The 15,081-nt window shown below is 35.3% G+C and overlaps 1 protein-coding gene across 1 annotated transcript; it reads left to right on the forward strand.

Moving 5' to 3' along the window:
• Positions 1-9,797: 9,797 nt before the first annotated feature.
• Positions 9,798-10,733, forward strand: LOC140518335 (olfactory receptor 2D2-like). The gene has a single exon (XM_072630411.1). The coding sequence runs from the start codon at positions 9,798-9,800 to the stop codon at positions 10,731-10,733; it is 936 nt and encodes a 311-aa protein (XP_072486512.1).
• Positions 10,734-15,081: the final 4,348 nt, after the last annotated feature.

Below are 15,081 nucleotides of genomic sequence, written 5' to 3' on the forward strand. Positions count from 1 at the left end.
TAAGCTCTGTTTGCCTCAGTTTCTTCATCTGTAAAATGAGCTGCAGAAGGAAATGACAAAGTACTCCACTATTTTTCCAAAAAAAAAAAATCCCCAAATAGGGTCACATAGAGTCAAATGCAACTGAAACGACCTTACAACAAAAATAAACTATGGTTTTTTTGGATGTTTGTGCAACACAAATTCCATATCCATCATGAAATTTCCCATGATAAATGAATCTCACATTCGTATCTCTTCCAGTCCCTATGCTCTTAGATTATACATTGCTTATAACAAATCATTTTGCCATTGCTATTATGCTGATTGCCTTAATCTTGGAGCAATATAGTCTTCTAAATGATATCCTTTATAACACAAAAGATTTGCTTACCCACACAGGAAAATCCAAGTACTAATTGTACAAAATGTAATAAACATTGTTTGGATAACTACTAGACCTAGTCTTATCGGTACACATGCCTTGAACTATGATGGACAATGAGCTGGTCCAGAACTGAGTAAAAAGTGAATAAATTGGATTGTGGATTGAATTTTAGAAACTACAGTGTTTTCAGTGATGTCAAGCAAAGTAATCCTGTTCACTCTGCACTAGTGATCACTATGCCAGAATGCAGAACCAGGACACTGGGTAGAAATTATATGGAAGTAGACTAGCTCAATATAAAAACAAAATCTTCCTAATAGTTGTTCAATAACAGACTGAGTTGTCATAGGAAGTGGGAAGTTTCATCCCTGAAGGTCTTCAAGCAGAGGCTGAATCACTACTTGTCAGTGACTCAGTCAACAAGCATTAACGAAGCAACGAGGACATGTAAAGTACCATACTAGCAGCTGGGGATAGAAATCCAAGTGGGAGTAGCTTGCCCTCAAGGATCTGACATTCTAATATGAGGATACAACATCATTACAGATATATGTAAAAAATACAGTTATATGAGACTACTAGCATTTGGGGGGAAATCAAGAAATGCCTCTTAAAGGGTGTAACAATTGAGGTGGGCATTGAAGGGAGCAATTCCAAGAACTGGGAAGGTTGAGGGAGAGTACTTTAGTCCTGAGGGAAATATTGTTGAAAGATATGGAGGCAGAAGAAGAAATGTCCCGAACAGGGAACTCCTAGGAAGTAGGCTAGTTTGTAAAAGATGTAGATAGGATTTATACCTTGATTTGGTCTACATGGTCGGTGTGGCTCCAACTCTCAAATACTTTGATTCTAACTTATGATTCAGAATATCCTAACATAACCAGGCACCTAGGTCGTAATCATTTCTGGGCATTAAACTGACATTTATTTCTCAGTAAAAGAAGCCTAGAAATAAAGAATATGGGTTTCACATGTTCTTTTCATAAGGTAATATATTTCTCATATCATGCAAAAAAATTAACAGGCCCCACATCTGTGCAGTCAACCACATATCCATGTATTTACCCACACGACCAAAGAGAATATAGGGATGTAAGGAAGGAGGGATTGAGCATTTTAAGATTTAAGCTTGAATTACTTGTACTAAAATACACTTCATACTACTGCCTGAGAGTTAGTTTGCAAAGAATCACCCAGCTCCAGAAGCATACTAATGACTTAGGAATCCTCCAGAGCATATATAGTAGATTCTCCAGAGACTGTCCCATACCCTAAGCCATTAACTGGGGTTGTCCTTGTTTGAAAGACAAGTCCTTGGAAACGTGAAGGAGACTTGTTTGTAGGAAGGGAGGATTTAAGTTTGATTACCATTTCCTTTTTCTCCCAAATCCTATCCCGGGCAAGAAACAAATATAGGAAGAGATTTCACTGCTTTAACCTATTACCTATATTTCTATCTCTCCAACCCTAGCTGCCACTTTTCATGCATCTATTCTATGTTCCATGCTTGGAGAATCATTGTGAACTGTGAGATGGACTCCTAATCTTTGTTTTTGCCTTTCAGGTGAGAAAATGAGGTTACAGATGAAGAAAGGGAAAATAGGAAAGGTTTACTGAAAGATGGAGCTTAATTTGGGGTTTTTTGAGTAGATTCGGATCTTTGTCCTCTTATTTCACTAGCTCTTGTCCACTATATCTGATTTCCCAGTGTTTTCCATTGCAAATAACTTCATCCAGATGATTTCCCTACTGGACCTACTTCTCCCATTACCTGCATGACTCAGGAACTGGCATAGAATGAGTTTGGGGGTGTGATTTATAACAAAGAATTAATTTCTCTGATGCATGTAGGTTTGGGTGACAGCAGGACCCTCAAAAGCAGTCATTTTTAGGCCCCCTGAAACCTATTTCCCCAAGATGAACTGATGCTTCAAATCTCTATGTTCATTTCTATATCTGAGCATTATTAATCTTGTCCTTCTTCTGGGTCCAGATTAGGAAGAAATGAATACCATATTGAGGCAGGATGTAGGATGTATAGACATCATACAAAAAAAATATTAGTTGTGAATTGATAGATGATCATGTAAAGGTTGGTGGTTTTGAAGTACTCAAAGGAGATGCAAAGGCTAAGAAATGAGGAGCAGAGTATTTCAGAATTAAGAGAAATTGACTGCTCTTTTGGTTCCTATATATCCATTCTAGCTCATCCTATCCCCAAAGAGGTACATCAATCAATTAAACACTCACTCACTCATTCACTTAATGAACATTTCTTAAATTCTTGTTATGTGTCCTTGATACTGGAATTATGAAGACAGAGACTCTTCTATTTAGAGAGACAACATGTATCCATAAAAGTGTACACAAATGCTGAATAAAACACTGCAATGTGATTATGAATATTTGGAGGGGGGGAACCTAAACCCTGGAGGGATTAGAAAAGGCTTCATGTAAGAGATGGTATTTGAACTAAGATGCCGGGGCATCTAGACATTTATAAAGGTGCAGCAGAGGAGGAGGTATATTCCTGGTATGGGAGGCAGATTGTGCAAAAGTATAGAGAGGAGTGCTATGTATAAAGATTAACAGGAAGAACAATTTGGCTTGACCATAAATTTCAAGTTAGGAGAGCAATGTATAAGTCTGTGAAAGGTTAGAAACATGTAAATGAGATACACAGAATTACCTATTTGAAGGAGCCATTGGAATTTACCGAGCAAATGATATGGTCAGGGTAGTCCTTTAGGAGTATTTCCTTGGCAGCAATGTGAAAGATAAATTGGAGAAGGCAGAGATGGGGCAAGAAAGACAATAAACACAACACTGATTTCTGAACTCTTGTGTCTCTTCTGGGACCATATCTATCAGCCCTATATCTCTGACATGAGTGAAGGACAAGATGAGAGACATGGACCCATGATGTAACATGTTTGTAGGAACAAATGACCCTGAGAAGAGACTCAGACACCTGAGTTAACATATTTCTAGCATCCACATACTTAGAGAACGATGGAAAACAACATGATTTTGTTGTCTTATGCTAACTTACAGAAACCAGAAGAGAATCCTGCCATTATTCTGGGTCCCAAATATCCAAGTAGTATATCTCATTAATATCTACTGGCAATCTCCTAGCACAATAAAAGAGAACTGAACCTGTTATTTCAAAGAAATGCCAATTCTTTCTCATTATGCAACTCTCAGAACCTTGGTCCTCAACTCCCTCAAGGCCTTGATGTTTTCATGTAGAATTCATAAGCTTTTCACTGTCAAGAAAATTAAAACCTCTCGTAATGAATCCTGAGAATCTCTTTTGAGGATTTTGGATTGTTGATGTCCTTAAAAGAGTTGAGGATCAAAAGAACCCAAATCTTAGGGAAAGGGCTACTCTAATAGGTGCCTTTCCTGAAGACATTTCCTCATTGGTAGGAATCTACTGGACTTCTCCCAATAACAAGTGCTTTCAGATATTATTAGCATGGTGGGTCATAAGCACTTAAAGAATATCAATGATAACTAAAAAATAATAGAGTTTTATCAAGAACAAATAGTGACAGGCTGACTTAATTTCTATTTCTGACAGCGTTGTTAGATATATGAATTTGTAAAGTTTCTCATGATAATTTTGTGGTTGTCACTAGGATTTCTGGAGGGTCACTATTTCTTGTGGGTAGAAGGTAGACAACAGTGGACAGAGCAAGAGAGAACAAATTCCTGTAGGTCTATTTCTTGTTATGATCATTCATATATTTTGTAGTACTAGATACCAAAATTTAAGAACATGAGCTGGAGCATGGCCAGAGGATGGCAGCCAGGATGGTGAATACTGGGAGGTTTGTAGTCATGCCATGTACAGAATGCTTTAAGAGTTTGATAATACCTAGAATGCAAAAAAAACTGAGTCCAGGTGGACATGATAGTTGTTTTTAAGGATTTGAATGTGGAAGAGTGATTTGGAATCTTTTTCCTTGACTTCAGAAATCAGAATTAAGAGTAATGGGTGAAAGTTGCAGAGACACAGATTTCTATTCATAATAAAGAAAAACCTTCTACCTGTTGGAACTGCCCAAATGTACAATGAACTACATAAAGAGAGAGGGATTGAGACATCCCTGGATGTCACTGAGCTCTTTTTGGAGATGTTGTAAAGAGTATTTCTACTGAGTTATGGATTGAACTAGATAAGCTCTGAGGCTCCACTGCATTCTAAGATTCTTTGATACCAGATCTTTGCTTTGCGTGATACTTCTTCATATCTCAGCAGAGAGAAAGGTCAAATCAGGGGCTTATTTTCTCCTTGATTCATTTTTTTTTGAATCCTGTGGAGTGCTGGATCTGAACAAGGTATGGTCATGTTGGTCATACGAATAAATGGGGAGAGAAGATGGTGAGAACTGAAGTGTGGAGGGTAATTCTAAGGAAGAATCAGAATGAAAAACCTGAATTCTAACTTCCAGAAACTTTCCTTACACATGCATCCACCACATTTATCTCCCCTATTTGTAATATAGCAAGATTAGTCAAACTTCATTAAGCTATAATAATTAGGGGTGAACTTAATGAATTAGTTTTAATTTTAGAATATTTATGAAGAAAGGCTGTGTATTAATTTTGTAAACTCATGAATAATACCTGCTTTTAATGGAATAGTACCAAATTGAACCCCTGGGGTAGTTGCTTGTGAACGGTAGAATTATCTTTAACTATTAGTGTGCCTGAGTCTTTAAAATATCTCCTCTCCTAAAACAATTACATGTGGCCTTGGAAATGTCAGCCTTGTTCACATTAGTAATTTATTTCACTCTTCATCATTTCTCCATATAGAAATTGTCTCTAAAGCAGTTCATGTGATATCCATAGACTGCATTAATGTTCTCTGACACTAGGTAACATTTGTAATTCAAGTAGACCCTCATTCGTAAAAACGATATATTATATAAATTAACTTACAAGTTAGTCATTTGTATTTCAGACCTTACTGTATAATGTAAACAGTATAATATTTGGTATTACTAATGCATAATATAATTATTATACTTCATAATACAATATTATGCTTAATACCAAATACAATGAAATAATACTAAAATTTGGTACTTTAGAAGTTCTGTTTAAATATAGATATTTATGATGAGATACTTTAGAAACCACCATTCCAAATGATAAACCTATACATCATGCTAAAAACAGAAATTTTTCTTTTCCTTGAAAGCTAGCGTTGGATAAAATGCAGATTGAATTAGAAGAGAATGGAGAACTAGATAAATATATTTGTAGAACTTTTGAAAGAATTTTCTTGGAACTTTCAAAAGCTTTAGATGTTTATGGAATTGTTCTCTATTTCTGTCTAATTTTGTTTCAAAATGTTATGACTTTACTTTTATCCTATGACAGGAAAACAACTCTATTCCTCATAAGCCTATTGGAAGTGAGTTTTAGAACAGAGATGGAAATGGGAATGAGAGATGGGTGTAGAGAATGATGGTGAGAGGAGAAAGAGAAAGAAGAGAAGCAGGAGGGGAAGGAAAGAGGAAGAGATAAATGGAAAGGGAACAAAAAAGGGAGAACAACAGGGGGGAGAGAGAGACAGAGACAGAGAGAGAAAGATAGAGAGTGAGAGAGATCCATTGGATAACTTGAAGAATCTGATTAGATAAGAAAATGGAAAGGACTTCATGAGAACATATGCTCTTTATATTTGTGAACAAGGTTATCTGTATTGAAATTACCTGATTCTATAACAGTGAATTTCAGAAGAAAAGAGGATACCATGGAATTTTAACTGAGTTCAAAAGAAAGTCTTTGGAAGAGATATGATTCTCTATCCTGGCTATCAGGCTGTTCTCTTGACCCATGACATTTTAATTGATATTTTGAGTGAGTGACAGGAAGGATATCATGGTAGTGGTGGGGGTAGTGGAAACCCCAGACATTTGTTTCTATGAGTTGTCAGCCAGATGTTTTTTTTAATTCTAAACAATGAGTGCATGCCCATTTTATAGCACCTTAGAAATTCCAAACCATTTTCATATCAATCATTTCATTAGATTCTTGTGAAAATTTAAGAATATATGTGTATCTTACCAACTTCAATAGTAAAGTCTAGTTGAACTGGAGACAAGAGTACGGATTGAAATGTCCTGCATTTCTCCTTAGCTTTCTTCATGTGATATTGACTAACAAGGAGACACTCTGGAAGATCAAAGCAAAAGTGTTTAGTTCCACAGCTTAATGATCTATGTATATAGAATAGGATGTTTGTTACAAGGTTCTGTGACTCTTGACAGACATGTACTGCAGGGTGGCTATGCTCTCAGAAATGCATGACAAAATGTTGGCCTCTTCCAGTTGGTGGATGCAATTCTTGAAAGTCATATTAGTTGCTTGCAACTCTCAACCCTTCAGAGAGTAATTTTTTCTCATCCTGATGATGAGTACACAACTAGTGGATGTGTTGTCTCTTTGCTTATGCCTTTCTCCTTAAATGAGAACTTCATGAAAGGAACTGTTTTACCTTTTCAGAGCTCTCTGTCTTTTGATAAAATGATTAGAGGGGGATCCTAGTTTTATAAAAATGAAACTCTCACAAGTGTACTTTACAGAGTCAGAAATTTTCCTTCCTATTTGTCCCCCCACTCATAGATGAACCTTCTTCTTCAGAATGCAAATGAGGAATGCCATCAGTCTAAAATAAACTATAGGTAGAAACAGATAAAAAAGGCCTACCTGGAGTCTTAGCATGAGCCCTAATATTATGTATTGACTTTACCATTCAATGATCCAATTGAAGGTTGCCTTCATCATGAACAAATTTCCAAAATACCAATTTGTTTTTTCAACATTCAAATTGCATTGTTTTTAGTTCCTCCTATTCCAATCACTGTTCTGGGAATACAAAAACAAAGAAGAAACAGTCCACCCTCAAGAAACATATTCTACTGGTATATAGGTTTGGTGGATTTTGTATTCTTGCAGCATAAAACATAGTCTAAGATCAGAATCAATGCCTACTATACCTGAATAACATGGTTATTTCCCCATTGGGAAAAGCAAAAATTATATCTAAGTAAGCTAAAGTTAATCAATTGAGATTTATCAGTATCCTAACATTTCAGAGCTAGCATTGAATTCAGGGATCACCATGTAAATTCTCACTGAGTGGTTGGTTCTGTCCTGGATATTACAGAATCTAAGAAGCAGCATTTTCTTATTGCTAGTTTAAATGTAGTACGGTCTAGGATGTGAGCAACTACAACTTAAGACAATTAACAATTGTCAGAAAGAGTTTATCAAAGACTAGAGATGAATACACTTTAAAAAGCTTTTTTTTTTAATCTGAAGGGTTTATTATGTTCTCTGCAAACCACAACTGAAAATAGGACTTTTCATATGTTTTAAAAGTTTTCTTTTGGTCTTATTCTATGGACATTTTGCTTTAGATTATAAAATGGAGTTGAGAAAAAATATTATTGTGCTAACAGCTCATACCACCCAAGGTCTAAAGCAAAGGAAAGAAGCAGGGTCAATAAATATGAAATGGCAATAATTAGATGAAAAATCTCTCTGTGGGATCACAAATGCATAAGGAATGCTTTAGATCAAAGGAGACAGATGGATAAGAAGCCATTGTTTACAGTGACCAGACATAGGACATAGCAGGATAACAAAGAATAGGATCACGTACATAAATTGGCCAGCAAGGCTAAAACTTTTAAGTGGTAATAGACCCTTACATAGAGGCAGTGTATTGAATGAAGTCATCTTTCCAGTTTTCAAAGGGACTATTCTGTTTAGGATAGTATATTCTTTAAAACATGATTAGTGCTTAGTGTATTTGACCACTCTTTTTCTTTTGTTTGTGGAATGAACTTGTGATTTAATGAGTGTAGGGAATCCCTGGCAAAGAGCTTCCTCTTTCAAAGCAGATTGGCGCTTTCTCTACAATTTAGTCTTAAGTTTAAAACTTAATCTGGGGTAGTGAGGTGAAATCTTCCCAGGGTCACACAATCAGTATATATTACAGCCAGAATTTGAACTCTGGTCTTCCTGATGATGAGGACAACTGTCTTCTACATCACACTGTCTCTCTTTATTAAGCTTTTATAAAACCTCTCTTATTATTCGACAAGACAGGCTCCTTTTTTTCACATAAGTAATTTGAATAGGAGGTGCAGTTATCTTGCAAACAGAGGTTTTCACACAATTTGATACTCTTTCCATTTTTCATGAGGGTTTACAGCTCATTCTTCTCCTAATACTTTGAATTAGACCGTGGATACCAATTGAGATGAAAGTCTTACTATTCTGAGAGCCCAAACTTGGTGCCAAATTCTGATGCATGATGATTCTCCTTATAAGAGAATTTCTAGTTACTCTTAAGAGCGTGTCACAATGTGCTGTGGATTTCTCTTGGGCCCATAGAGGAGTTCTATGTAATTTAGCTCTTCCATTAGAACAAACTGCTAGCCAAAAGTCCAATTATTTTCCAAGGAAATAGGAATAATTATCTAGCCCATGCCATCCCTTCCAACCCAATTTGATTCCTTTTAGTTTTCTCTTGATTTTCAGTTAACTGGCACTAGCAAGGTAATGATATTTTGGTTTTTGGTGTTTTCCCATTATGCCACTGTACTCTTGTCAGAAAGAGCCAATAAGATGATGGAATGAACATTAAGAAGGGAAAATATAAACTCCTACACTTTAGGTTTTTCTTAATTGCTTATATAACTACAGAATGGGCGGGATTTATCTTAGCATTAGTTCATCAGGGAAAGACCTCAAGACTTTAGTTAAAAGCTCAATATGAATGAGTCAACTATAGGAAATTAAAACTAATATAATTTTAGACTGTATTAAATTAAATATGGTTTCATTCCTTCTCAAAGGAGTCAAAAGAAATGTTGAACTCTGTAATAGCTGGACTGCTTATGTAGTGTTTTTCTCAGTTCTTTACCCAATATTATGAGAGGACAATAGCAAAAAAAAGTACATATAGATATGGGTGACCAGAATGGACAGAAGTCTCATATTAAGAAGACTGAAGGAAAGACTAGACAGGAAAAAAAAACTTGAGGAGGAGCTTCAAGCTTTCTTCAAATATTAGGTGACAGAGATTTTAGATTTAGTCTTTGCACTTTAGAGGAAATAACAGAAATCTATACATAGAATTTACATATTGAGGAGGGGAGATTTTAGTTTAATATATAGAAGCATTTTCTAACAGTGCTGTCTAACAATGAAACTTATTCCTTGTAATATGTCACTATTTTCAACGGAAGTGTTCAATGACCACATGTCAAAGCTATTAATGGTTGAAAATTTCACTAGATAGCATTTAAGATTTTCCCCAGACTAGAGTACTCTGATTCTTTTGGTACATCTTTACATCTTATATATCTTGATTCCTTTATAAAGAAGCAGAGAGAACATGAGCCAAACAAATCAGACCTGGGTGACAGAATTCTTCCTATTGGGACTTTCTGATGACCCTCAGACACAGCTGCTACTCTTTGTGTTGTTCCTGGCAGTCTACTTGGGCACCATACTTGGAAACCTCCTCCTCACAGCCTTGGTTCTGCTTGACTCACAGCTCCATACACCCATGTATTTTTTCCTTTGTAATTTATCTCTTACTGATCTCTGCCTCTCAACTACCATTGTTCCCCAAACCCTAATCCACATGTTATCTAGAAAGAAATTAATTTCTTTCACAGGCTGTGTAGTTCAACTTCTTCTCATCCTGTTTTTTGGATGTACACAGTGTTCCTTGTTAGCTGTGATGTCTTACGATAGATACTTAGCAATCTGTGACCCTATGCACTACCCCCTCATTATGACATGGAGGGTGTGTGGCCTCTTGGCTTTAGGTTGCTGGTTCAGTGGCTTTGTTGCATCCTTGGTAGACACTACATTTACCCTAATCCTCCCTTACCAAGGAGACAATAGAATTGCTCATTTTATTTGTGAGCCCCCAGCCCTTTTGATTGTGGCATCTGCAGACACACACATCTCAGAAATGGGTATTTTTTTGATGGGTGTGGTCATTCTTCTTGCACCTGTGTCCCTGATTATGATCTCATATGTATGTATCATAGTATCTGTGGTGAAGATGAAGACAGCCTCAGGGAGACTCAAGGCCTTCTCCACCTGTGGCTCCCATCTCATTGTGGTCATCATTTTTTATGGATCAGGCATTATCAACTACATGACACCTAAGTCTGCCAAGGCACTAGGGAAAATGGTATCTGTGTCCTATGCAGTGATAAACCCTATGCTCAATCCCCTCATATATAGTCTGAGGAACAAGGATGTAAAGAGGGCATTCAGAAATGCTGTCAATTGGAAACAGTTCTGTAGTACATGATCCTCTCATTTGTCATTGACTCTGACTTTATATTATGCTTCCAAATCTTTTTATATAGCTTAACAGGAGGAACTAGTCCCTTACGACTCTCATTAGTTGGCAGAGATGCATATTTATATTGCTATATAATTATATATAGATTGGTAATACCCTTGCAATATGTTTGGGCTGTAAGGAGAGGTAGAGATGATATAATTTTTCTTCTGAAGAAATGAGTAGAATTGTGATAATTTGAATGACTTAGAAAAGTCTAATTAATATGGCATTATCATTGTCATTGAATACTCTCCACTTTAGTTTGGAGGATGGAGCTAAATATGTAAGAATTTTTGCAAACAAGAAGAGGCAGTCAAGCCTTTCGGAAGCTGGTTTCCTGCTGCTCTCACACAAAAAACTCACTTAAAACTAGCGTGATAATAGATTGTTCTTAATAGAAATACAATAATCAAAATATGTAAGGTTATAATGCCATTATTATTCTCATATGGATATGCTATTGGGAGGACTATGCTGTCATCTGAACATAAATTTTTACTATTATATTAATATTTTTACCATTCTATATTTCTGAATTTATCTTTTCTTTCTCCACTATTCATTGGGTTATGTCTTGTAATGAAGTGGAAAAAAAAGCAGTTTAGATGACCAACACCACAACCATGTTTGAAATAACATAGAGCATTTAAAATCTGTAGTCCCACATTTCTGGAATGAGGGAGGTAGTTTTATTTTCTCAGCTCTTCTGAGGCTGTTTGGTCATTATAATTGCATAGTGCCCAATATTTTGTTTGTATTACAACATTGTAATAACTGATTATGTTGTTTTTTCTAACCCTACATGTTTAGCTCTGTGTAAGTTGACATAAGTCTTTTTAGTTTTTCTGAATTCACACTTGCCATTTCTCATGGTATAGTAATCTTCCACTATAAATAGGAACAATAATTTTCTTAGCCATTACCCAATCAATGGAAATATACTTTTTTCTAATTCTTTAATACTATAAAATGCTGCCATGGATATTTTGAAATATATGAATAATATTGTATAGTTGCTATTGTTTTGAATATTATTCCTGTCTTTAACTTACTTGGGCAAATAGGAGTACCTATGGAATATCAGAATCTAAGTATATAGACTTTTAAAATATAAATTTTTACTGATAACTTTTATTTGTGCATAATTTTTCCCAATTTAGAAAAAAATAAAGATTAGAAAGAATAGTAGAAGTATCCTGGGGAATATCACCACACTTATGAAGTGTTATGAATAAATTGTGCAATATAATAAGTGGTATTGCCTCATGAAATGGTGAGAAAGATAGAAGGGAAAATAATGCATAAAGCTCAGCAAGAGACACAATTAGTATAAGTAATCTCAATAATTATTAAGGCATTTTAAGGATGAAACTAGAAGGAGGGCAACAAAAACAACACAAAAAGAACATCTAAAAGTGGTTATAGATATATCCTTTCTCCATTAATGACAACATATCTAATATTTATCTAACATGGAGATATTTTTATATCTCTGATTGTTCCAGTTCTTGATGTGCTGCAATTGGAGGCACTAAAAATGATGGTAAGAGCAGCTGGACTGAACCAAGTAGAGTAAGAGAACGTCTGTGTTGAGACAATACAATTTGGAACATACCAAGGGAACGATATTCAAGATACTTGTATGATTAAAGAATGCTAATTCATGGAAAAGATAAAATGCTTTATTTTATTGAAATTTTCAATATATGTCAGTAATTACTGACTCATGAGCCTACTTTTAGCGTCTCTATGAAATCATCATGAGAATATATTATACTTGCACACTGGTCATTTTTTTGTGGAAGGAATGGCAAAGGAACACAAATGATTTTGTGAAATATATATATTCACAAAACTTGCCAAAAGGTAGAAAATGCAAAATCTCATTGTGATACTTATCTATTCACTATATTAAACTACTTGTTTTTCTGGGACAAAATGCTGCCTTAAAGGCATTTTTTTCCAGAAGGGTGTCTCCATGTATATGTTAAAACCACATAAGATTTCTTTATAGATGTAACAGCAAAGAAAATTATCTTTGACAATCCTGTGACATAAAGCAATGCAAAAAATGATGGAGACATGTGCTTGTCACATTAATTTTCTACCCATTATAGAGAATGTCCAGCATAGAATCTAAATACAAAATATAATCTGCATCTATTGTGGTCCTCTGAATGCTGCTTTTTGTACATTGCAAATTCCAGAAATTCCCCATCCACCATGTAAATTTCCATGTCCAATAAATCCCAAATTTACATCTCTTTCCTAAATCTCTTCGATTAAATACTACCTATAACCCCAAATTTTGCCATTTGTGCTATGTGTATCACATTCCAGAGTAAAAGAGATCTTTCTAAAGGTGATCTGTAATCACTGAAAAGGTTTCGTTTAACTATCCACACAGGAAAACTCAAGTAAATGAAAAATTCCTATTCTCCAAATATAAGAAACATTTGAATGGATAAATCCCCATTCCCTGTCTACTGATGGGCTGTTACATACTTTGGAACAGTTAGGCCCAGAATTGATCAAAGAGAGAGAGAGTTGATTTGAATTTGAGAATGGCAGCGCTTTTAGTGATCTCAAATTTCGCCTTGCAAGAAAGGCTCATCTTTTTACCATCAATATATTTCAAAGAATATTGTATTACTGTTACCATGGAATAACACAATCTTTAAAAACTTGGCATTAAAAGTCTCCCAAAGGTCAATGAAGATGCAAGTGAGAGATGTGAGTATGTTAAAAAATAATACCAGTGAAGAAAAGCAGAGAAGCCGCATTATAAAGTATGTCATTATAGAGTTATATGGCCAGAAAAAGAAATGAGTCATTGATGTGGTGAAAAAAGGGGGTAACTAATGGAAAGACTGATGACTAGACTGGTGTCCACATAACACCCAAAGATCTGAAGAAAGCCTCTGGCACATAGAATACACTTCCTTCACCAACTCCTTCCTTAGCGGAACATTTTGGGGAGGATATAGTCAAGAGCGGTAAAAGATGTGAAGGTATGGATGTGTTGTAATATGCACAATCATAAGTGGTCTGCCCGTTCCCAATCAATGAGATCACAGAACCATTGAAATATCCTCATGGCATCTACCACACCCCTGTTCACATACTAAAGACCGAATATAAGTAATTCAATAAAGTCAAATTGTTTATTTCTTATATGGGAAAATGTTCTCTGTGCTCTTAAGAATGTTATCATTACTTGAACAGTTTGAAAAAAGCATACATAGGTAGCTTGGGGTTGAGTTGAGTGTGTTGGGATGATTCTAAAAAATAAATTGGGTAGGAAAAGGTAGTATCAAGCAATTATCTCATATGAATCAGGTATGAATGAAAGAACTATTATAGTGGAGGCAGGTAGAGGTGGAGGGCTGGTGGTGCTGGAACCTTATTTGCATCAGAATTGGGTTAAAGATGGAATAACACACACATATATAATATATATGAACATATAAATGTATACATACATATATGTGTGTATAAAAGTCTGAAATTTATAAAGAAATAAAACAGTGAGAGGACAGGTTAACAGAGGGAATTTTAGAAGGGTGTGTAGATCAAGAAGCAGGAGAGTGGGGAAGAGGATAAGGGATGGACTGTTAGGAAGGTAGATAGAATAAGGAATATGAAGGTGAAAAGAAAGAAAAGGGAGGGATCCCTAAAATGGGTGAGGATTAGGGAGGTAGTGGTTAGAAATAAACCAGATATGTGGGTAGGAATAGGATTAAAAGAGAGGGCAAGAAGGACAATAATGAGGACAAAAATAAGATGGAGGGAAACACACATCTAGTAATTATAACTTATAACATCAAATGTGAATGGGATGAACTCACCCATAAAATAGAAATAGATAGCAGAATGGATTCAAAATCAGATTTGACAATATGCTTTTTATAGGAAACACATTTAAAAATGAGAGATACACACAGTTAAAACAAAAAGCTGGCATAGAACTTATAGTGCTTCAACTGAGGCAAAAACTTTAAAAGAGATAAATAGGGAAATTACATTATGATACAATGTACCACAGAAAATAGAACTTTAAAAATAATAAGCCTATATGCAACAAATGTCATAGTATCAAAATTTTAAAAGTTAAGTCAATTACAGGTGGAAATAGCAATACTATAACAGTGGGCACTTCAACCTTCCCCTCTCAGAATTAGATAAATCTAGCAAAAAATGAATAAGAAGTTAAGGAGGTGGATAGAAAAGTAGATGTCAGATATAATAAAATTGAATGTAAATAGAAAGGAATAAACCCTTTATCTCAGTGGTACATGGTAGCTTTACAAAA

The sequence above is a fragment of the Notamacropus eugenii genome, chromosome 1 (genome assembly GCF_028372415.1).
Source record: "Notamacropus eugenii isolate mMacEug1 chromosome 1, mMacEug1.pri_v2, whole genome shotgun sequence".
NCBI classification, from domain to species: domain Eukaryota; kingdom Metazoa; phylum Chordata; class Mammalia; order Diprotodontia; family Macropodidae; genus Notamacropus; species Notamacropus eugenii.

Coding starts and splice junctions, on each gene's coding strand:
- LOC140518335 (XM_072630411.1), top strand. CDS start 9,798: ATGAGCCAAACAAATCAGACCTGGGTGACAGAATTCTTCCTATTGGGA.